Genomic DNA, 23,956 nt, shown 5'->3' with positions numbered 1-23,956 from the left:
GTGCTTCGTCGTCATTATATCTTTGTACAGTGCCTTACACATTACAGAGTGTTTTCTCATCCATTAATTCATCCCCTCCTCATAACAACCTGTGAGGTATGTATACTATTACACCTGTCTGTAGATGGGGCAAGCAAGAGTCATCAGTTGAGTGAGTTTGCCATAGTCACATGGATAGAGTGCTGAGCCAGGACTTGAACCTCAGGCTTCCGATGCCAGTGGTCATTTCATTCCACCACACCTGTCTCTTAAGGTAGAGGTTGGCCTACTGTCCTGTGGAACCTTGGTAAATGAGGCTACCTTCACACTGGGAGTGCTGGGTCCTCTCCTGGTTACCACACCTTCAGGGCAGTATAACCAAAATAATCAAGGGTGTGGATGGCCTGCTATGGGACAGGCTAAACATGCCAGGACTCTGCTCTCTGGAAAGGGATTTGCTCAAAGTCTACAGAGCCGGGAAGGAACAGATGTACTACCTTTGCCGTATAGGCCTATATAAGAAAGGTAAATTTGGGACAAATATAAGTGACTGTGTGAACTTCTTCTGGCCAGGATGGAGTAACAGGAGCCCACCTTAAACAACTAAAAGCCTGGACAAAATGTATGAAGTAAAAAATTGTTTTCTTGAGAAAAGCGGTTAATTTAGCTTGCAACTCAGTCACCCAAGAGCTTTTCCTTGAGACAGTCTTTGTTCTTCAGTCTGCTTCCCATTTGGTCACGCAGAGTATTAAGAAGATACGTACTCACTCGATGAAATTGTTGAGGTGATGGATATGTTCATTACCTTGTTTGTGGTGATGGTCTCGTGGGTGTACACACATACTCACACATCAGCTTGTACACTTTCAATGTGTGCAGTTTGCTTTGATGTATATTGAGGCATTAATAGTTTTTGCTTTTGTACCAGCAGTGCAAATGTAAACATGGTGAAGGAAGATGTGTCTAAATGGACTGTTTACCGTTAGCCGATGAAGGCAGCATATACCATTTTCGGAGAAATTAAACTACGTTAACTAATTGCTTCCTTTTATTTCTGTCTTTGATAATGTTTCTGTTTGTTTCTGTCTGATAAAATCTGCTGCAGTCGTTTTTTAACTTGAAAGCCCCTAATACCACTGTTTCCACATCTGAAAGATATCAGCCTGTATGGAATAACTTGTCAAGAATGTAGCATTCTTGAGGGTGGGCACCATCTTTCAACAGATGCAGAACCTGTCTCAGTGCCTCCCATGTGATAGGCAGAACTCTGTGTTGCACAACTTCAGTGGTTTCTCTTGGCTTTATTGTCTTCATATAGAGTGTGACACGATCAGTCCTTCCTGGAGAGCAGGGGTGTGGCGTGGCGGTGTGGAAATCCAGCGGGTGGGGGACGGCCGTTGAGACGGTGGTTTGCACCTGCAAAGAGTGGAAGCTGTGGCACAACTTTCCCTGTTTTTCTGCTCCTTTCATTGCCCTTCAACTTACTCTGTATATAATTCTCATGTTTTAGATACTCCACCGTCTGGAAGAAGGCCTTCTGAACTGATAAAGGACTTAGAATGTTATCTTGATTGATTTTATACAGGAAAAAAATTTTCAGGTCTTAAATCTGGCCAATTTATATTATAGACATTCTCGGAAGTATTTTGTGGCTATTTAATAAAGGTGTATGCTAGAATTGTGTGAGTTTAATAGATTTTTATGATCATAAGAGCAGATTTATTGTAGACAATTTAGAAATTATGAAGATGAAAGCTAAAATTATCAGTGATCTCAACATACAACATTTCTTTCGATAGCTTCCATTTAGTCTTTTTTTTTTTTTTCTGTATATGAGAAGGGAAAGGGGATGTGGGTGAGTACCACTGAATCTTCTTTCTTAATAAATATTGTCCTGTGTTATTCTAAACATTTGTGGACGTGTTAACTGACTGTATAAATATTCCACAATATAACTATTCAGTAATTTAATTAGTTACAGCTTCAGTTTGTATATGTAGCTTTTTCTAGCTTTTAGTTATTTCACATTTTGTCTAATCCAGATTTTAAGCCTTTTTTTTTTTTTCCTTGCCTACTCTTTATACGTTTTACCTGTTTTTGCTGGGTAACTGCTTCGGTGTGTATTCTCACGTGTCTTATTTTCTCAGTGTGGCCAACCCAGTCCACCAGAACTGCTTTGAATGTGGTTTCTTTAACAGGCGAGGATGTATTCCAAAGATCCTGTTAGAGACATTTCTTTTGTTCTTAATGAAAGTTGAAGATAAATTTCATTCCAAATCTCTAAATTTGGACAAATATATAAATGTTCCCTGTTGGTTAAAAATCTTCACCTTTTCCCCATCATTTAGACCTAATTCTTTTATATTTTGGTTGTGAGAGAACCAGAATCTTAGGTACCAGCCCTTGAGAGGACTTGGAATTGAAGACTTTGGGATGAACTGTACTCAGCATTTAGTCATTCTAAAATCCTATAGGTTTGATTAAGAATAAAAGTAGCACTTTTATAATTTCATAAATAAAGCTGTTTTAGAGTATTATTCAAACACATAGAAAAGTAGGACGAAACTAATCTGTATGTAGCTTAGGCATTGCTGACTACAGTGAATACAGAAGTTATTTTAATTTCAAAGTATGTTTTGGATAGAGAAAAAAGTGAATAAATTTGACTTTACAATTGGTTTCAAACAATTAAAAATTGATTTAAAATAAAAGTTTATTCATTTGACATACATTTATTTAGTGTTTACTGTATTCCTGGCACAGTTTTAGGTACTGAGAAATTTTGAATCAGAAAGCAATATAAAGGCTAACCAGAATGTTACACTTTATCTAATTTTCCCAAAATATTACCATCATTGGTCCTGGCACTCACAGTCTGGTTCATTATACATCCCAGAGCATGCTTGGCAGTATATTTAAGGAGATGTAAAACTATCTTTTTATGGTCTTTTTAATGGTCTGCTTCTATTTCCTGCAGAGATCTAGGGAAGTTATAAACACTGGGGCTATTCCTAATACTAAAATACAAGCCATCAACCGGGGACTTAAAAGAAAACGAAAACTTGGTAAGCTCTTTCGTCATATGTACTTAGCATTTTTCAATCATGCTTTCACTTTCATTATTTGGGGATGTGGAATGGAATTTTAAATAGATCCTAAAGAAGTTGCCAGAATTTTAAGCAGGTAATCCAAAGTAGAATTAGAGTGGATAATTATTGATGGTAAAATTGGAAGCACATGTCTTAAAACATGTCCATTTTTTATTCTGCTTATTGTTAATGACTTGATTTTCCAGTGGAGCAACTATTATGCAAAAAATAATAATAGCAAAGGTAGCATATTTCTTTTTGTCTGTTGGTATATGTTTTTCTGTTTTATATCTGTTATCTATTATATGATTTTCTGTGCTTTTAAAGAAAAATGCTTATTTTCTGAAATGAATCAGCTGTGGAGTTGTCAGGTTAGGCAAGTTAAACATGATATTCAGCTTTCAGAAATCCATTTCTCACACTGAATTTTGAACACACCCTTTTAAAATAGGGAAAATTATTTTCCCTTAAAATAACCTCAGCATGGTTGTGCTTTGAAAGGTAATCTATTTCATTAATCCAGTGAGTACATAATAATTAACCATTATTGAGAAGAATCTGAGGTTAAGTTTAGCTGATGCTTTTTATTTCTGTGACTAATTGCCTAGGGCCAGATTCTCAGGTTTGAAACTAGGCTAATGGTAATGGTGGACTCTTCTATCTGAGGTAGCTTTAAGGATACACACATGAAATGTATTATATATATAAATGTTAATGAAATACATTGCTGTTCTTAGATGAATAACAGAGAGACTGCCTAAATGCCAACTCATGTTCCTGTTTAACCTTTAGTAGTGACTATTTTTATTAGGCTAAACCTGATTAATTTTAATTAAATTTTATTAGAGTAAAACCTGATTAATTTGGACTTGACCTATCTAATAGTTAAAATTGTATATTTTAAACTTAAATTGCTGAGGGAACGTCAGGTGCTTCAAATTAAATGTTGAGTCTTATATTCAACCTCTTTGTCCTTAGTTGTTTCTTCATCTGTAAAGTGAGAATGTAATACCGTTTATTATATAGAATAGGAACCCAGACTGAGAATTTAAAATACGACTTCATCAGTTTGTCAGAGCGGTGTGCAGGAAGGAGAGAGCACACATGGATAGAGCTTGGAGAGTTTAAACTCCCTCACCTTTGGAAAGCGTCAAAATTACAGGCTTCCTATTTTACTCCTATACAAGCTAAGACCCTTTCCAGAAAGTGCGTTAGTCAGCAGGGGTGGGGAGGCCTTGTGACATTTGAGGTGAGGGAGGGGCATAGGAGTCCTGTGACATTCTGAGGGGAGAGAGCCTCTTGGAGTCACGGTAACAGACTTCAGAAGCTGTGCACTCATAACATATTTTTCAAAGAGTTACAGTATTTGTACAGTAGGGAGGGGTAAAACATAAGGGTCTTAACAGATTTTAACATTCTCTTCAACTGGTAGTTTTATTTAAACGTGTAGCTTTGTCCATTGTAGTGGCAGTTCTCGTCACAATCTCTCAAGGTTGTTTTGAGGTTGGAAGAAAATAACCTACTTAAAATACCTGGTAACTAGGCTGAGCTCAATAAATCTTAGTTTCCTTGCTTTCAGTTTCACCCCAGAACCTGGAACCATCTTGAGAAAGGGAGAATGCCGTTGAGCAGTTTATTTTCTTTGTATATTTTTATTATCCTTTCCTGCGATCCTGGAGCTTCTCATCCTCACTTTCGTTCATTCATTCTCCAAATACTCCTTGTTCCCTTTCCGTATGAGTTGGAGCAGAGGAGCCGTAGAAGCAGTGGCTGAGTGTTGAGGACCCTTTCGCTTAGGGTTCTGCTGGGCATTGCTCAGTGCCGTATACATTTATAAACCTTATTTCATTTTTTTAAGGTGGTGGCTATTCATTTTTCTGTCTCTGACGTTAACATTTCAGAAAAATTACAGATAATTTAAAATATTTAACATCTGATAAATTATTAAAATGATGTTTAGCTTTAGCATTTATGTACAGATTTGCCAGATGGGAAGCAAGAGAGTATAAGAATGGAAACTCTACTCAGGGGTACGAAGAAATTCCAGTTGAAGTGTATAAAACACAATTGTAACTATGTAGCAGCATTACATTTAGTAAGTTAGGAGTGCAAATGTCTGAAGCCTGTCATTTGTCATTTAGAGAAAGGCTGGGATTGGTATGTGTGCGAAGGTTTTCAGCACATACTTTATCAACAAGCAAAAGCCTTACAGACCCTTGGAGTAGGCCCAGAGTTAAAGGTAAGTCCGTTTGTGCCTAGATGTTAGCTTTACATTTTGTTGTTTGAAGAACAGTGGATTTAGAGTGATACTAAGGAGGGCTCTCAGTAATAACATTAGGCCTAATGAAAGGATCATTTATTTGGATGCAAGCAATACATCCAAAAGAAAATAAGGTTTTAGTCTTCAGGTATTTAGGAAACACTGGGTTAAAGCAAAACAAATAACTTTGCCCGCTTACTGGTGCCTTTTATGTGTTAACGTGCTTTTAAATTTCCTAGGGGACGTAGTGTGCAGTATTCACAGTTTGAGAGCAAAGTCCTTTGGCATGTGTGTGTGTGGGTAGCAGCCATCGGGATTCGAGTTCCAGAGAATGCACTTTGTGGAGCGATACATTAAACCAGTGGTTTTTAAACTTGAGTGTGTGTGTATCAGAATCACCTAAAAGGCTTGTTAGAACACAGATTGCTTGACCTCATTCCAGGGTTTCTGATTAAGTAGGTCTGGAGTAGGGCCCAAGGATTTTCAGTTCTAACAAGTTTCCAGATGACACTGGTGCTGCTGGATTCAGCTTAGCTGGAGAGAGGGTTTCATGCATATGTGGAGTGAGTAAACACGACAGTATATAGCAATATGCTCATAAATGAAAATAAGAGCAAAAAGAAAAGGGAGAAAGATCAATGTCTCCTGAAGTCACCAAGAAGAGATCCGTAAAGTAGCCTTTGCCGTTCAAACCAGTGTCTGTGGCAGGCTGGCAGGCTGACCCGGGGGCCAGTGCGTGGCCTACGTGGACCCTGAGCCTTACCCGTGGCAGTCATCGCGTTAGGTAAGGTTACTGGTGGTCTGGGCTCTGTGAATCTGGTTTCTCCTTGCATAGTCAGCCTACGTATAAGTGTTCTTCAATAAGTGGTTTCTGTTAGTTACACCAAATAGCTTCAGTAGGGTTTACACCTGTGTAGCCTTCTACCTGCTTCATCGGGATTGATCCTGAAAACAGTTTCTCTGAAATTAACCAATGAGTATAACTGTTTAGACCTGACCAGTTAAATGGCACAGCCAGAACACAGGCTCTGGAATCAGGACCGACTCCAAATCCCATTCATGGCTTTTCTACTTATTGGCTGGGTCATTTTGGCAAAGTTACTCAGTTTCTTCAGTGGTAAAATAAGAGATAATAGCTATCTTGCAGGATTGTGTTAAAGCTTATGGATGCCTTGTACCTAGCAGGTGACGAATAAATGGAAAAATTGTTTTGTTTGTTTGTTTTGTTTTACTTTCACTTGGACGAGGGTGGGGGCAGTGAGAGGGAGGGGTGTCAGTAGATCACTGGACCCAGTAGCAGCTTTGCCCCTAACTGGAAGTGTAGTCACATGTAAGTTGCTTTCTTTCTCTGAATCTTAATTTGCTTAACTTGTCAAAGGAAGGGATTCAACTAGGTGACTTTAAGGAACTAAAATCTAAGATTAAGAAGAATTTATTCCATGCTTCCCGTATACCTGACATTGAAATGATCATTCTTCTAAAGGAAATTTAGGTAAGAAAGGTAAGAATACATTTAGATGGAAGCAGTATGTAAAGTACAGGAGAGTAGAGATTCTGTGGTGTAGATGTGCCAGTATATTTTTCATCATAACCTGAAGCACCACTCATTTCCCTTCTACCTTAGAATGAAGTTTTACATAACTTTTGGAAGCGCTACCTTCAGAAGAGCAAGCAGGCATACTGCAAAAACCCAGTTTATACCAGTAGAAGGAAAACTACGGTAAGTCACAATTCTGAAAAGTGGGACCAGAAAACATGTCTAGCGAAAGGTAGAGATGAAGACGAGGTTCAACCTTACCTGGGTTTATGATGCCTGTCAGAGGATTTTCAGTGAAGAGGTTTCCTTTATAGTCCAGAAGGACAGGGTCACTGATCTAGACATTGACCCCAAGTAAGACATTGACATCTGAAATTTGTGGTTAAGTTTCTAAATAGAAGCTTAAGGAGTTTCTACCATTGTACTATTAAAAACTTTTTTGCATATATTATTCTTTCTGCTTGGAACACCTACTTCCTTTACTTGGTGTTTCAAGATTCAGCTCAGTTATCATCTGGGTGTTTCACCACCCCACCCCCATCCATCAAAGCAGTTAGATTTTTAGCAGTTTGCTATTAGTGCTTTGTAAGTGTGCCATGGATCATTTTATCTGGGGCAGGGGCGGATTCCACTGCTGAGAAACGTGGGTTTGGTAAGCGTTGATGTGTTTTATGTGTGATACTTACTCTCCAGGGCTGGGAAGAGATTCTGAATCTATTTGACAGACTTTTGTTAAGAGCTTAGAAACTTGGCCCAGTGTTTCCTTGTTTGGTTGGGGTCTCGTAGGTTCCACATGCAGAATTTAGTGACCCAGCAGTGAAAGAAATAGGTCCTAAGAACGAGAAGTTTAGAAATAGCAGGTGGGGGCTTCCCTGGTGGCGCAGCGGTTGAGAATCCGCCTGCCAATGCAGGGGACACGGGTTCGAGCCCTGGTCCGGGGAGATCCCACATGCCGTGGAGCAACTAAGCCCGTGTGCCACAGCTGCCGAGCCTGTGCTCTAGAGCCCGCGAGCCACAACTACTGAGCCTGCATGCCGCAACTGCTGAAGCCTGCCCGCCTAGGGCCCGTGCTCCGCAACGAGAGAGGTCACCGCAACGAGAGGCCCGCGCACTGCAACGAGGAGTGGCCCCCGCTCGCCGCAACTAGAGAAAGCCCGTGCGTAGCAACGAAGACCCAACACAGCCAAAAATAAAATAAATTAAAGAAAGAAAGAAAGAAAAAAGAAGTAGCAGGTGGAGCAGGAATAATGATAGTTCAGTTTTGGGCGTAAGTTTGAGACAGCTTTTGGACATCCAAGAGGAAATGTCAAGTCCTCAGATATAGAAATCTTCAGCTCAGAGGAGAGGTCTGGGCTGGAGATGTAAATTTAGAAGCTGGCAGCTTACACTATAATCAAATCTAAAATGCCATTGTTTGTAAGATGCACCATTATTTTAAGTACTTCCAAGAAAAGATAATGCTGCAGATTAAATCATGACATGCCACTGATTGTAAGATACATCCTGATTTCAGGGATGTTAAAATGTGGAGACATGGGAGTGCATTTTAGAATTGAAAGCAATATATGTAGTAAATGGTATTTAAAACCACAAGACCAGATGACATCCCTGAGGAGTGAAGACAGAGAAGAGGACCAAGAACTGAGCTCTGGGCCACTCCAGGGTTAAGGTGTCTGGGATAAAAGAGGGAGGAATCAGCAAAGAAGTCTGAGGAGCCACGGGTGAGGTGGGAGGAAAGCCTAGGGAGTGAAGGGGGCATTCTGGAAACCAAGGGACAGAGTGTTTCACGAGGAGGGGCGTGATCCACTGGGAGAAGTGCCGCCTCCAGGTCGGGAAGGGAGAGGGCTGACAGTCGAAGAGCGGAGCAGTGGGATCGAAACCTCGGCTGGAACGGGGCACTGAGAGGAGAGGAGCTGCAGACAGCAGGTCTGGACAGCTCTCTCTGGGCATTTCGCTGCGAAGAAGTACAGAGAGATCGCGTTGTAGCTGGAGTCAAGGGGAATTTTTTTCTTCAAGCCGAATTCATGATGGTGCACTGATAGGAATGATACAGGAGAAAGAAGAAATTCTTGATGGAGAAGGAATAGAAGGGAGTGCTAATCTTTGAGTAGAAAGGGGGTGGGATCGAGTGCACAAAGGGAGACACTGGCTTTAGAGGGGAGCGTGGACAGCACACCAGAAGATTCCGACAGAGGGCAGAGCGCGTGGTGGAGCTGCCAGCAGACGGTTGCCTGCGGGAGCCCGTGGAAGTTTCCTCAGGATTGCTTCGGTTTTCTCAGAGTCTCCACTTATCAGCCAGCTTTATGGTTGCCTGGCCCCTCGTGGGCTCGCCTGTCGGAGGGGATGTGCTTGACAGAAGACACAAGCATTATCCTGTCCCTGATTTTTTTGTCTCATTCTCTTGTGAGTTTCTTTAATACGAGCTTTATCTCCTCATAATAAGATCAAGTTTCTTGGCCTGCATGGTTGAGAGCATGGCTTGTTGACTGTGATCTGTTCCCCAAGGTAATGTCGGTCAGTGAGGCCTTTAGGTAGCCAGCCAGCTGACCTTTCTTAGGGACACTCTGACCACCATTTCAACAATACATGTGTGAACAATTAAACAAGGGTAAGAGATAGTATATCCTTGTCAAGCCTTAGTGTGCCTGGACTCATTATTGACACTTGATGTTTTTATTGGTGTTGATACTAGAGCTGCAAGAGAGGTGTTAGTTACAGAGAGAAGGAGGCCTGACACGTCTGCCTGCTTCCTTGCTCACGCTCGTTTGAAGCCCTTCTCCAAGAAGCATTGCCGGGAGGTGCTGGGGAGCTACGTGCGGAAGTCGGGGTCTTTCGGCCTCGGACTGGGCAGGCGGCTGCAGCTCTCTAGAGGGGCTCCTCCTCTGGTGTTTGTGATGCTCAGGAATTGTGTAAGTTTGTGGAAGTTAATTATGTTGTAAATTCCTGTAAAGTCACAATTTATATTATTTTACAAAATAGGTATTAGAAGATAATCCAAGTCATTCAGACTGGGACAGTGAGCCTGAGCTGCTGAGTGACTTGAGCTGTCCTTCGTTTGTTGAAAGCGGAGCGGAATCTCAGCCGGATGTCCACGCTCAGAAGCCTCTCCCCATCATCAAAGTGTCACAATCAGGTAAGATGAGAATCAAACTACCTAGAGTTTTAAAGCTGGCAATGCATCTTAAAAATAGTCTAATCTCTTCATATTCCAAGGAGGGAAACTTGGCCTAGCAAGGCAGAATGACTTGTTGAATCATATGGCAAGGAGAAAGGTAAACTAAATGAAATCTTAGTGCAATTTTTAAAAAGGTACATCGTCTCTACACGAGTTTTTTGGTGTGATTTTTAAAGGGAGCTAAACAGTAAGTAGGTCCAGAAAGGATGCTAGTTCCATAAAGATAGGTGTGGGCTCAGAGTTTTCGGAGAAAAGTTGCAGCAGAGAAATGACAGAACTTAGCCATAAGGTAAGATAGACAGAGTCAAAGATAAGTCGCCCAGTTTCTCAGCATAGCAGGCTGAATAAAACGTACCATATTATGTGTGTGTATACAGGTGTCTTACCTTCTGATTTAATTCCATAATTTAAAGTAGATAAGGAATATATTTAAGGTTACAGATATAGACGTCCTGAAAGCATTCATTCATGATTTTAGTTGTTTCCACACTCCTTTAAAAAAAAAAAAAAAGTGGTAGAAAACAGAGCTCAAAGAACAGACCAAGAATTTATTATAGATTGCTAGAATCTTGGTGTGTGCTGATAGTTCTTTGAGAGATAGCTTCCAAAACCTCTGGTGTTAGGGATTGTTGAAATCTGCATTAAGCATGGTTATATAAAATTTTCAACAAAACACATCAGAAGTATGGAGTGCTTCTTTGCAAGCCCCTTGCCCTCCAAAGATTAAAAATTCCTATTATCAGCATATCCCCATTTGTTTTGTTTTGTTTTCTTCAGCATATCTACATTTCTTGTTGGACTGCACAATGACACAGATATCAGTTAAGTTACATTTTGTGTCCAAAGAAGTTAGAATCATAGGCTAATTGGGCAGCATGGAATCTCTGGCGTTTCCTTCTCCATGCTTTCAGGCAAGCCTGGCTCAGATAGTCCCAGAGGACTAGGACTCTAAACCATCCAAGCCTTTAATTTATTTTAAAAAAATATTTATTTATTTGGTTTGTTTGTTTGTTTATTTTGGCTGTGCTGGGTCTTAGTTGCAGCACGCAGAATCTTCGTTGCGGCATGCAGACTCTCAGTTGTGGCATGCGTGCAGGATTTAGTTCCCTGACCGGGGATCAAACCCAGGCCCCCTGCATTGGGCGTGCAGAGTCTTACCCACTGGACCACCAGGGAAGTACCCCCATCCAAGCCTTTTAAATAAAGCATCGTGATTATTTACCTATGTTAGGGGTTTTTGTTTGCATGTTTGTTTTTTAGTAAATGATGATCCTTAGAGCCTTATTTTCATTTTTACATTAAGTGTAACTATTAAAACAACTCTTATTACAAAACTATATAATGGAGATATTCATGGGAATTCCCTGGCGGTCTAGTGGTTAGGACTTTCACTGCCGGGGCCCGGGTTCAATTCCTGGTCAGGAGACTAGGATCCCACAAGCTGCGAGGTGCGGCCAAAAAAATGCAGATATTCATAAAGAAAATAACATCACCAGTTATTGTATCACCCCAGAATAACCACTGCCACTGTATTCTACTATACTCCAAAAGGTTTTTGTTTTTTTTTTAATTGGAGTATAATTGCTTTACAATGTTGTGTTAGTTTCTGTTGTACAACAAAGTGAATCAGCTATAAGTATACATATATCCCCATATCTCCTCCCTCTGGGCCTCACTTCCACCCTCCCTATCCCACCCCTCTAGGTGGTCACAAAGCACCGAGCTGATCTCCCTGTGCTATGCGGCTGCTTCCCACTAGCCATCCATTTTACATTTGGTAGTGTATATATGTCAGTGCTACTCTCTCACTTCGTCCCAGCTCAGGTATTTTATTCATGTATATATAAAGAGAAAGGGAAAGAGTTTTATTATTTTGTTTTGCAAAAATGTGAGCTATTTCTTCATTCTTTAAATTTTTTTAATCAGAATTCTACGTGCATGTTAATTCAAATAAATTTATGACTTGTTATAATAAATTACAAAAATAACAAATAAAAATAAATTGCAGTTCATTGTCTCCCCGAAATGTCCTGTTTCCAAGAGGCATTCATTTTCAACTCTTTTGCAACCTGCGTATCTCTATCGCATGCTTCTAGTACTACATCTTGATTTCCGGTTTTGGACATTAGCGATTAAATTCCCACTCTGGAAGATGAAGCCTTAGCTCTTTGGCTCATCCTTCACTGCCCCCCTCCCCATGTAGTTACCAACACACAATTATGAATTTCTCATTCTCTATCTTTCCAATATAATTTTTTACTGGGTCAAGTTTTGGTGCTTAAATTGTAAGTGTATAAATGCTATTCAGAACTGAACCACATAGCTTACTATGATTACTTTTTCTGTATATCTTTCAGTTTTTCCAGAGTTGATAATTGTCTTGTTATTTGTTTAGTTTTCTATTTATTTATTACTAATCTATAATTTATTACTAATGTATCTCCACGCTTCCCCTCAGTTCTGAAAATCTCTCAATTCCTTAGATATTCTGTCAATTTCATCTTCTGTAATAGACTTTCTGGAGCTTCTGAGCTGCTCTGATCTAGAATGATGTATTTCTAGACCTGTGTCCCAGCTGTCTTTGGGATCTCTTTACCACCATTCCAAGGATTCTTTCACCTCTCTTTTGCTAAATTTCTTATTTCCTTGATCTCACTTCATCTTCCCTCTTGGTTCACTCCCTCATTTTTGTGGAGCATCTTTTCTTATTTTGCTGAGGATATTAATATTATTTCCCACTGATTTGAAAATTTGTTTTGGCCTTGCCTTTTTATATTAGAGGATTTCTTCAAGTGTTTAGCGAGCTTAAGAAGGCTAGTCCTGTTTAAGAATGGAGATTGAAAAGTGGATTGAAACTTTGTACCCATGGTTAATCTTGTCAGCTCTGCTCTGGTTTATTTTCTTAGTGAACCTTCAGCATTGTCATCTTTAATTTTTTTCCCCCTTAGCTGATCAGATTTTCCATTTGGAGGTTGTAACCCCGACTGTTCTGGGAACTGGGTGGGAAAAAGGCCTCAGGGGAGGAGGGGGTTGTCTCAATACTCAATATGTAAATGTTCACTTAATCCTCCTGTTTTCAGTAAGATACCCCTACTTCAACTGTGTATGTGACTGACGCCCTATCCCAGAGAGCCCTTTGTTTTACTGTCTCTAGAGGAGAAACTTCCAATTTTCTGGCAAGATTGGGGAGCAGTCATTTGGCCGCATGGAGTTTGGGGAGAAGTCTGGGTGCCTAACTTCTTCTTAATCGGACTTTCAAGCTATCCTTCCAGTATTAGTCCTACTTCACTCAGTTTCCAGGGGTACCTGGTTTAACCGATTCCTGAGCTTTCTTTAGCGGTCCCCAGGGGAAAATTAGATTGATTTCTGGCTTTCCCTACTGCTGGCTGTGGATCCAGCGTTCTCAGCACTGCTAAGGCAATAATCATCCGTCCATTTGCTTTCCAGCTTTTACAATTTTATTGCTGTTGTCTCCTTTTCCATGTTATTTGTTCTTGTATTTATATCTTTTGAACATTTCTTTATAATTGAAGTGGGACAGAACAGAGCCTAACGTATGTTTTCAATCTGCCATCTTAACTGGAAGTCCCTACATGTTGTTATATATATATATAATATATATAGAAAGTTTTAACATAATATTTTATGGAAATCTCTGTCCTTGTATATTTCTATAAAACAGTAGTCTTCAAACTTTAGCATCCACCAGAATCACCTGGAGGGCTTGTTAAACCACAGGCTGGTAGGTTCGATAATTTGCAGCTCTAGTAAGTTCTCAGGTGATGCTAATATACCTGCTCCAGGGTCTGTGCCTTGAGAACCACTGATCTAAAGCATTGTGTAAATTGTTATGCACTGCTCCCTTGCATGGAGTTATTTAACTACATTTCTATTCCAGTCACTTGGTTGTTTGAAATTTTTGTCTTATTATAAACAGTGTTTCCACAACATGCCTTGACCCAGAATCTTTGCATGTTTTTTAAATCATTTCACTAGGATGAAATCTGAGAGGTAGAACTGCTAGACCGTTTGTCACCAAATATTTATTGGGTTCCTCTTCCGTGCTGGAGACTGTTCTGAGCTCTGGGGACGCAGTGGTGAGCAAGACTGTCCTCAGGCTGCTTAGAGTGTGCTGGGAGGAGCTGACAATAAATGCAACCATGAAAAAGGAAAGTTCAGTTCCTGATAAATGCAATGAAGAAAGGATTTACAGGATTTGGAAAAGGGGATTTTGAGGGATAATTTGGAGAGTTTTTGCCCAAGAAAGCTTGGAGTTTCTCAGGGTCATTCCTCATCCTGCTTTTTTAATCTACCCTCACTCCTTACTTTAAACACCAGTTATATCCTGACAACCCTAAAATTCCTATCTCTTGCCCATCCTCTCAACTATAGGATTTTTTATATTCATCTACCTACTCGACATTTCTGTTTGTATGCTTAATAAAATCTTATACTTGTGCAATTCTGATATCTTGATTTCTCTTGTCAAACTTGATCTTCTGCCATCTTCCTTGTCTCAGTAACTGGCATCTCCATTCTCCTTGTTGCTCAGTCCAAAACCCTTAGAATCCTACTTGTCTTCTCTTTTTTTCTCATACTTCACATCCAGTCCATCAGTAAATCCTTTTGACTCTGCTTTCAAAATATGTCCAGAATCCAGCCACTTCTCACCATCTGTAGGGTCGCCACTCCAGTACAAGTGCCCGTCGTTGTCGACCTGGAATCGTGGTCTCCCGTGTGCCCTCCCCAGCTCCACTCTTCATAGCAGCCAGAGGAACCTTTTAAAACCATAAATGAGATCATGTAGCTCTTCTGTTTAAAACTCTCCAGAAACTTCTTACGTACTTAGAAGAAAATCTAAAGTACAAATCATGACTGACAAAGCCCTTTAGCAATATGGTTTCTTACTCTCTCCTGTCATGTCTTAACACTTTCCTCTCACCCGTGGTGCTCTCGCCACACTGGCTTCCTTGATGTTCCTTCAGGTTGACTCTGCTAATGTACTTGGTGTTCCTCTCCAGATCCTTAAGACTTATTCTCTGATTTCATTCAGGTCTCTGCTCAGATGTCACTTTCCCAGCGAGGCTTCTCTGATCACCCGTGTAAAATAGCACATGTCTCTTCCCTTCCCATCATTTTGTATGCCCCTCCAGTGCTGTTCTTCTGTGTTAGGCTTAACCGCTGTCTGCAAGTTGTTGTTGGGGGGCGGGGGAGGCGTTTATTTACTGTCTCTCACTACTAGTATGTAGGTTTTAGGAGAGATGAGAGACTGTACACTGTCATTTCCCCAGACCTAGAAGAGTGGCACAAAGAATGAGGTGGATAAGTATTTGTGGAATGAATGAGTTGAGGATGGAATAATGCCCCGTGGGGGAGGATGCCTGCAGGATGGGAGTGGGAAGGGGTGCTGCCTTAGCTAGTGTTTGGAGAGCCTCTCAGAGAAGGGGACAGGTGAGTTGAGGCGTGACTCAAAGGAATTACACATTCTTTGCTTTGTAATTGTTTGTCCTTTTATTTATTCGAAAAATTGTTCCTGTTAACTGTACAGAAATTCAAACAAGACAAATCCCTCCTTGGAATCTCAGCTCATCCAACTCCCACAAAGAACCAGCAGTTACCTTTTTGGCCAATTTTCTTCTGAATCGTTATTGCTCTTTATTGCCAAATTGTTCTTTGTAAAGATTATATCAGTAATCTAAAGATAATTTAAAGTACCTCTTTGGATTTTGCTGTTTTTCTTCTTTGTTGTCCAAAATAGTTGCTTGTACTTTTAAAAATCTCCCTTTGTCCTTTTAGAAACTGCATCTGTCTGTTCCGGATCTCTTGACGGAGTAGAGTATTCACTGCGAAAGGAGAAGGGAATTGTGAAGATGACCGTGCCACGGACGCTAGCTTTCTGCTACTTGTCATTGCTTTGGCAGAGGGAGACAATCACTCTTGCGGATCTTCTGAGGTAAGCTGGGCCTCTCGTCGTATAATGATGCTTCTGCTGACTATCTGTGTGCACTAGGAGACAGCCTTGGATATTTTGGATTTTACAAGGAGGTTTAAATTAAGGAAGGGAAAGATTGGGCAGTCTGAATTCTAACTCTGAAATTTAATTCTCCTTGGGCTAATAATTCATCTCCTTGGTTTCCTTATTTAGGTAGTGGAAATAATACTATTTATCTTACAATGGGGTATTAGAAAATTAATTTTCTAATGTGAGTAAAGTGCTTTGAAGATGAAAAGTGACATTTAATTACCTGAGTAGTATTATTAAGTATTTTTCATTTTTTTTTTTTAATAAGAGTATTAGTCATTTTATATTTATTTATTTATTTATTTATTTATTTATTTATTTATGGCTGTGTTGGGTCTTCGTTTCTGTGCGAGGGCTTTCTCTAGTTGTGGCAAGCGGGGGCCACTCTTCATCGCGGTGCACGGGCCTCTCACTGTCGCGGCCTCTATCGTTGCGGAGCGCAGACTACAGACGCGCAGGCTCAGTAATTGTGGCTCACGGGCCCAGTTGCTCTGCGGCATGTGGGATCTTCCCAGACCAGGGCTCGTACCCGTGTCCCCTGCATTGGCAGGCAGATTCTCAACCACTGCGCCACCAGGGAAGCCCAGTATTTTTCATTTTTAAGAGAGAGGATGAACAGATGACCTTTACTTTGGCAAATGTTATTAGTAGTTACACAAAAGCATACATTGGTATTGTTAAGAGCTAAAATACAGGTTGTCTGTGTTTATAAGCCAAAATTAAAAACAAAGCTCTTAAAAGAACCTGTTATGTAGATAGTCAGCATTTACATTTTTCAAGGTAATCTGCCGGGTTTTATAGTTAATGAATAAATTATGGCGTTCTGTGTAAGAATTTCTCATTAAATAGAAGATGTGCCAAAATCATTAATGTGTTAATTTTCCCGTGCTTAATATGTGTTCTGAATAATAACATTTGAGTTTTTTTCAGTGTGTGGAGTGATTTTAAGAGCACAGATTTAGAACCAGACTCCTGGGTTCAAATCCTGGCTCTGCCACTTATGTGTTATAGGACCTTGAGTAAGTTATTTGATTTCTCTCTGCCTCTGTTTCCTCATTGGTAAAATGAGGCTAATAATAATATCTACCTCAGAGGGTTTGAAACTACTTTCAATAACTAGTACTACATGAAAAGCACATAGCGCCGGGCACGTAATAAGAACTCAATGCTGGTTATTGTTGTTTACGTTTTCTTCATCATCATCATCATTATAGGCACTAGGCCCTTTGATTAAATAAAATGCCTCTGGTAAATGAGGATAGTGCCTTTGAATTTGGCCACATCAACCAAATAACAAGGCTTTTCTCAGATGTGACTAACAGTACATGCAAGTTGAAAACTTCCCTAATATGGAAAAGGAAATAGTCAATCAAGTCCAGGAAGCACAGAGAGTCCCATACAGGATAAATCCAAGGAGAAACACGCCAAGACACATTAATCCAACTGTCAAAAATTAAATACAGGGCTTCCCTGGTGGCGCAGTGGTTGGGAATACGCCTGCCAATGCAGGGGACACGGGTTCGAGCCCTGGTCCAGGAAGATCCCACATGCCACAGAGCAACTGAGCCCGTGCGCCACAACTACTGAGCCTGCGCTCTAGAGCCCAAGAGCCACAACTACTGAGCCCATGCGCCACAACTACTGAAGCCCGTGCGCCTAGAGCCCGTGCTGCTGAAGCCTGAGCACCTGGAGCCTGTGCTCTGCAACAGGAGAAGCCACCGCAATGAGAAGCCTGCACACCATAACGAAGAGTAGCCCCCGCTCACCGCAACTAGAGAAAGCCTGCGCACAGCAACGAAGACCCAATGCAGCCAAAAATAAATAAATAAAAAATAAAAATAAATAAAATAAAATAAAAAAATTAAGTACAGGAAAAAATACTAAAAGCAGTGAGGGAAAACAAGAAATAACATACAAGGGAATCCCCATAAGGTTAACAGCTGATCTTTCAGCAGAAACCCTGCAAACCAGAAGGGAGTGGCAGGACATATTTAAAGTGATGAAAGGGAAAAACCTGTAACCAAGATTACTCTACCCAGCAAGGATCTCATTCAGATTCAACAGAGAAATTAAAACCTTTACAGACAAGCAAAAGCTAAGAGAATTCAGCACCACCAAACAAGATTTACAACAAATGCTAAAGGAACTTCTCTAGGCAGGAAACACAAGGGAAAGACTTACAATAACAAACCCAAAACAATTAAGAAAATGGTAATAGGAACATACATACTGATAATTACCTTAAATGTAAATGGATTAAATGCTCCAACCAAAAGACATAGACTGGCTGAATGGATACAAAAACAAGACCCGTATATATGCTGTCTACAAGAGACCCACTTCAGAGCTAGGGACACATACAGACTGAAAGTGAGGGGATGGAAAAAGATATTCCATGCAAATGGAAATCAAAAGAAAGCTGGAGTAGCAATTCTCATATCAGACAAAATAGACTTTAAAATAAAGACTATTACAAGAGACAAAGAAGGACACTACATAATGATCAAGGGATCAATCCAAGAAGAAGATATAACAATTGTAAATACTTGTGCACCCAACATAGGAGCACCTCAATACTTAAGGCAAATGCTAACAGCCATAAAAGGGGAAATCGACAGTAACACAGTCATAGTAGGGGACTTTAACCAATGGACAGATCATCCACAATGAAAATAAATAAGGAAACACAAGCTTTAAATGATACATTAAACAAGATGGACTTAATTGATATTTATAGGACATTCCATCCAAAAACAACAGAATACACTTTCTTCTCAAATGCTTATGGAACATTCTCCAGGATAGATCATGTCTTGGGTTGCAAATCAAGCCTTGGTAAATTTAAGAAAATTGAAGTCATATCAAGTATCTTTTCTGACCACAGTGCTCTGAGACTAGATATCAATTACAGGAAAAAAACTGTAAAAAATACAAACACATGGAGGCCAAACAATACGCTACTGAATAACCAAGAGATCAGTGAAGAAATCAAAGAGGAAATCAAAAAATACCTAGAAATAAATGACAATGAAAACACAATGACCCAAAACCTATGAGATGCAGCAAAAGCAGTTCTAAGAGGGAAGTTTATAGCAGTACAATCCTACCTCAAGAAACAAGAAAAATCTCAAACAACCTAACCTTACACCTAAAGCAATTAGAGAAAGAAGAACAAACAAAACCCAAAGTTAGCAGAAGGAAAGAAATCATAAAGATCAGATCAGAAATAACTGAAAAAGAAATGAAGGAAACGATAGCAAAGATCAATAAAACTAAAAGCTGGTTCTTTGAGAAGATAAACAAAATTGATAAACCATTAGTCAGACTCAAGAAAAAAGGAGAAGACTCAAATCAACAGAATTAGAAATGAAAAAGGACAAGTAACAACTGACACTGCAGAAATACAAAGGATCGTGAGAGATTACTACAGGCAACTATATGCTAATAAAATGGACAACCTGGAGGAAATGGACACATTCTTAGAAAAGCACAACCTTCTGAGACTGAACCAGGAAGAAATAGAAAATATAAACAGACGAATCACAAGCACTGAAATTGAAACTGTGATTAAAAGTCTTCCAACAAACAAAAGCCCAGGACCAGATGGCTTCACAGGTGAATTCTATCAAACATTTAGAGAAGAGCTAACACCTATCTTTCTCAAACTCTTCCAAAATATAGCAGAGGGAGGAACACTCCCAAACTCATTCTACGAGGCCACCATCACCCTGATACCAAACCCAGACAAAGATGCCACAAAAAAAGAAAACTATAGGCCAGTATCACTGATGAACATAGATGCAAAAATCCTCAACAAAATACTAGCAAACAGAATCCAACAGCACACTGAAAGGATCATACACCATGATCAAATGGGGTTTATCCCAGGAATGCAAGGATTCTTCATTATATGCAAATCAGTCAATGTGATACACCATATTAACAAATTGAAGGATAAAAACCATATGATAATCTCAGTAGATGCAGAAGAAGCTTTTGACAGAATTCAACACCCATTTGTGATAAAAACGCTCCAGAAAGTAGGCATAGAGAGAACTTACCTCAACATAATAAAGACCATATATGACAAACCCACAGCCAACATCATTCTCAATGGTGAAAAACTGAAACCATTTCCACTAAGATCAGGAACAAGACAAGGTTGACCACTCTCACCACTATTATTCAACATAGTTTTGGAAGTTTTAGCCACAGCAGTCAGAGAAGAACAAGAAATAAAAGGAATCCAAATCGGAAAAGAAGAAGTAAAACTGTCACTGTTTGCAGATGACATGATACTATACATAGAGAATCCTAAAGATGCTACCAGAAAACTACTGGAGCTCATCAATGAATTTGGTAAAGTAGCAGGATACAAAATTAATGGACAGAAATCTCTTGCATTCCTATACACTAATGATGAAAAGTCTGAAAGAGAAATTAAGGAAACACTCCCGTTTACCATTTCAACAAAAAGAATAAAATACCTAGGAATAAACCTACCTAAGGAGACAAAACACCTGTATGCAGAAAACTATAAGACACTGATGAAAGAAATTAAAGATGATACAAATAGATGGAGAGATATACCATGTTCTTGGATTGGAAGAATCAACATTGTGAAAATGACTCTACTACCCAAAGCAATCTGCAGATTCAATGCAATCCCTATCAAACTACCACTGGCATTTTTCACAGAACTAGAACAAAAAATTTCACAATTTGTATGGAAACACAAAAGACCCCAAATAGCCAAAGCAATCTTGAGAAAGAAAAACGGAGCTGAACAAATCAGGCTCCCAGACTTCAGACTATACTACAAAGCTACAGTAATCAAGACAGTATGGTACTGGCACAAAAACAGAAATATAGATCAATGGAACAGGATAGAAAGCCCAGAGATAAACCCAGGCACATATGGTCACCTTATCCTTGATAAAGGAGGGAAGAATATACAATGGAGAAAAGACAGCCTCTTCAATAAGTGGTGCTGGGAAAACTGGACAGCTACATGTAAAAGAAAGAAAAGAGAACACTCCCTAACACCATACACAAAAATAAACTCAAAATGGATTAAAGACCTAAATGTAAGGCCAGATACTATCAAACTCTTAGAGGAAAACATAGGCAGAACACTCTATGACATACATCACAGCAAGATCCCTTTTGACCCACCCCCTAGAGAAATGGAAATAAAAACAAAAATAAACAAATGGGACCTAATGAAACTTAAAAGCTTTTGCACAGCAAAGGAAACCATAAACAAGACAAAAAGAACCCTCAGAATGGGAGAAAATATTTGCAAATGAAGCAACTGACAAAGGATTAATCTCCAAAATATACAAGCAGCTCATGCAGCTCAATATCAAAAAACAAACAACCCAATCCAAAAATGGGCAGAAGACCTAAATAGACATTTCTCCAAAGAAGATATACAGATAGCCAACAAACACATGAAAGGATGCTCAACATCACTAATCATTAGAGAAATGCAAATCAAAACTACAATGAGATATCACCTCACACCAGTGAGAATGGCCATCATCAAAAAATATACAAACAATAAATGCTGGATAGGGTATGGAGAAAAGGGAACCCTCCTGCACTGTTGGTGGGAAAGTAAATTGATACAGCCACTATGGAGGACAATATGGAGGTTCCTTAAAAAACTAAAAACAGAACTACCATATGACTCAGCAGTCCCACTACTGGTCTTACACCCTGAGAAAACCATAATTCAAAAAGAGTCATGTACCACAATGTTCATTGCTGCACTATTTACAATACCCAGGACATGGAAGCCACCTAAGTGTCCATCGACAGATGAATGGATAAGGAAGATGTGGCACATATATACAATGGAATATTACTCAGTGATAAAAAGAAACGAAATTGAGTTATTTGTAGTGAGGTGGATGGACCTAGAGTCTGTCATACAGAGTGAAGTAAGTCAGAAGGAGAAAAACAAATACTGTATGCTAACACATATATATGGAATTAAAAAAAAATGGTTCTGAAGAACCTAGGGGCAGGAGAGGAATAAAGACGCAGATGTAGACAATGGACTTGAGGACATGGGGAGGGGGAAGGGTAAGCTGGGACGAAGTGAGAGAGTGGCATGGACATATATACACTACCAAATGTAAAATAGATAGCTAGTGGGAAGCAGCCGCATAGCACAGGGAGATCAGCTCGTGCTTTGTGACCACCTAGAGGGGTGAGATAGGGAGGGTGGGAGGGAGACGCAAGAGGGAGGGGGTATGGGGATATATGTGTAAGTATAGCTGATTCACTTTGTTATACAGCAGCAACTAACACAACAATGTAAAGCAATTATACTCCAATAAAGATGTTTAAAAGAAAACACAAAAAACAGTACCTGCAGATAGTCCATGATTCAGTGAATTTTACTGTTAAGCTAAAAACCTCGAGGCTTCCCTGGTGGCGCAGTTGTTAAGAATCTGCCTGCCGGTGCAAGCGACATGGGTTCGAGCCCTGGCCCAGGAAGATCCTACATGCTGCAGAGCAACTAAGCCCATGTGCCACAACTACTGAGGCTGAGCTCTAGAGCCCGCAAGCCACAACTACTGAGCCCACGTGCCACAACTCCTGAAGCTTGCGTGCCTAGAGCTCGTGCTCTGCAACAAGAGAAGCCACGACAATGAGAAGCCCGCACACTGCAACGAAGAGTAGCCGCCACTCACCACAACTAGAGAAAGCCCGCACGCAGCAGTGAAGACCCAACGCAGCCATAAATAAATACATACATACATACATACATACATACATACATACATACATACATACCTCATCTTGTTCTGTATGCCCTCATTGGGTGATCTCATCCTTTCCCAAGGCTTTAATTACCATCTTTGTGATGATGACTCCCAAATCTGAATTTCCAGCCCAGACTTGTCTACTGAGGACCAGACCCATGTATTCATATATTCACCTGCCTTCTGGACACTCCTTCATCATCTTTCTCCTCAATCCAGCTCCTCCTCCAGTGTTTCCTTTCTTCGTAAATACCTGGGCCATGTTGCATCCCATACAGGCACCTGAGACTCATCCTTGACTCTTTCCTCTCTCTACGTATAGTTAATCATTATGTCCTGTCAATTATACTTCCAAAATAACTCTCAAACGATTTTTCCCCGATTCCCTCTATCTTCACCTGGGTTACTTAGCAACCTTCCAAGTGAGTCTTGTGCCACTCCTGTCCATTTCCTCCTGATAACCAGAGGGATCTTAATAGAAACAGCAGTCTAATCGTGTCACTGGAGCTGGATAACAGGGTTAGCCATCCCACCCAGGGCAATCTGTAAGGGGGTAACGCAACTCTCCTAGAAATCTAACAAGATGGAGAAAGTAATATTTGCCCGAAAATTCTTCTCAGGGAGAATATTCTATGTGGTTGGAAGGATGGGTTAAGATCCTGCACCTTTGTCTATCTGTCTCTCTCTCTCTCCCCCCTCTCCTTCTGCCTCTCTCCCCACCCCTCTGTCTCCCTCTTTCCTTTCCTCCCTCTTTCCTCCCTTCCCCCTCCAAGGGGAATTCCCTTCGAGGCGATTAGCTCTAGTTAGCTGGAGGGCTTTTATTTTGCTCTGTGGGGCATACAAATTTGGGACCCAGTTTAACTGCTTGGAGCAATAGGAGAAGAGACTTCACCACTCATCCTCTTTCTCTGCTTCTCTTGGAAAAGAGCTCTAAGTCACAGGTTCTTCTCAAAGTGTGGTCCCCCGAACACAGTGTCAGCGTCACCCGGTGATTTGCTAGAAATGTAAATTCTTGGACCCATTCTAACCTTCTGAATCAGAAACTCCGGGGACAGGGCCTGGTAGTCTCTGTTTTAATAAGCCCTCCAGGGGATTCTAATGGATGCTAAAGTTTGAGA

At 40.3% G+C, this 23,956-nt stretch overlaps 1 protein-coding gene across 4 annotated transcripts in view; it reads left to right on the top strand.

Annotated features, from left to right (window-relative positions):
- TAF1B (TATA-box binding protein associated factor, RNA polymerase I subunit B) overlaps positions 1 to 23,956 on the top strand; it is a 62,963-nt gene that overhangs the window by 2,015 nt on the left and 36,992 nt on the right. For all 4 annotated transcript variants that reach the window (XM_082425844.1, XM_082425841.1, XM_082425842.1 and 1 more), the window contains exons 3-7: positions 2,957 to 3,044; positions 5,210 to 5,307; positions 6,953 to 7,048; positions 9,845 to 9,998; positions 15,837 to 15,993. In XM_082425844.1, coding sequence (XP_082281970.1) covers positions 2,957 to 3,044; positions 5,210 to 5,307; positions 6,953 to 7,048; positions 9,845 to 9,998; positions 15,837 to 15,993 — 593 coding nt within the window. The remainder of the gene's footprint in view (positions 1 to 2,956; positions 3,045 to 5,209; positions 5,308 to 6,952; positions 7,049 to 9,844; positions 9,999 to 15,836; positions 15,994 to 23,956) is intronic.

The sequence above is a fragment of the Balaenoptera physalus genome (genome assembly GCF_965194825.1).
Source record: "Balaenoptera physalus genome assembly, chromosome: 15".
Lineage (NCBI taxonomy): Eukaryota > Metazoa > Chordata > Mammalia > Artiodactyla > Balaenopteridae > Balaenoptera > Balaenoptera physalus.
The sequence above is the reverse complement of the archived record's forward strand: the minus strand, read 5'-3'. Positions and strand labels throughout refer to the sequence as shown.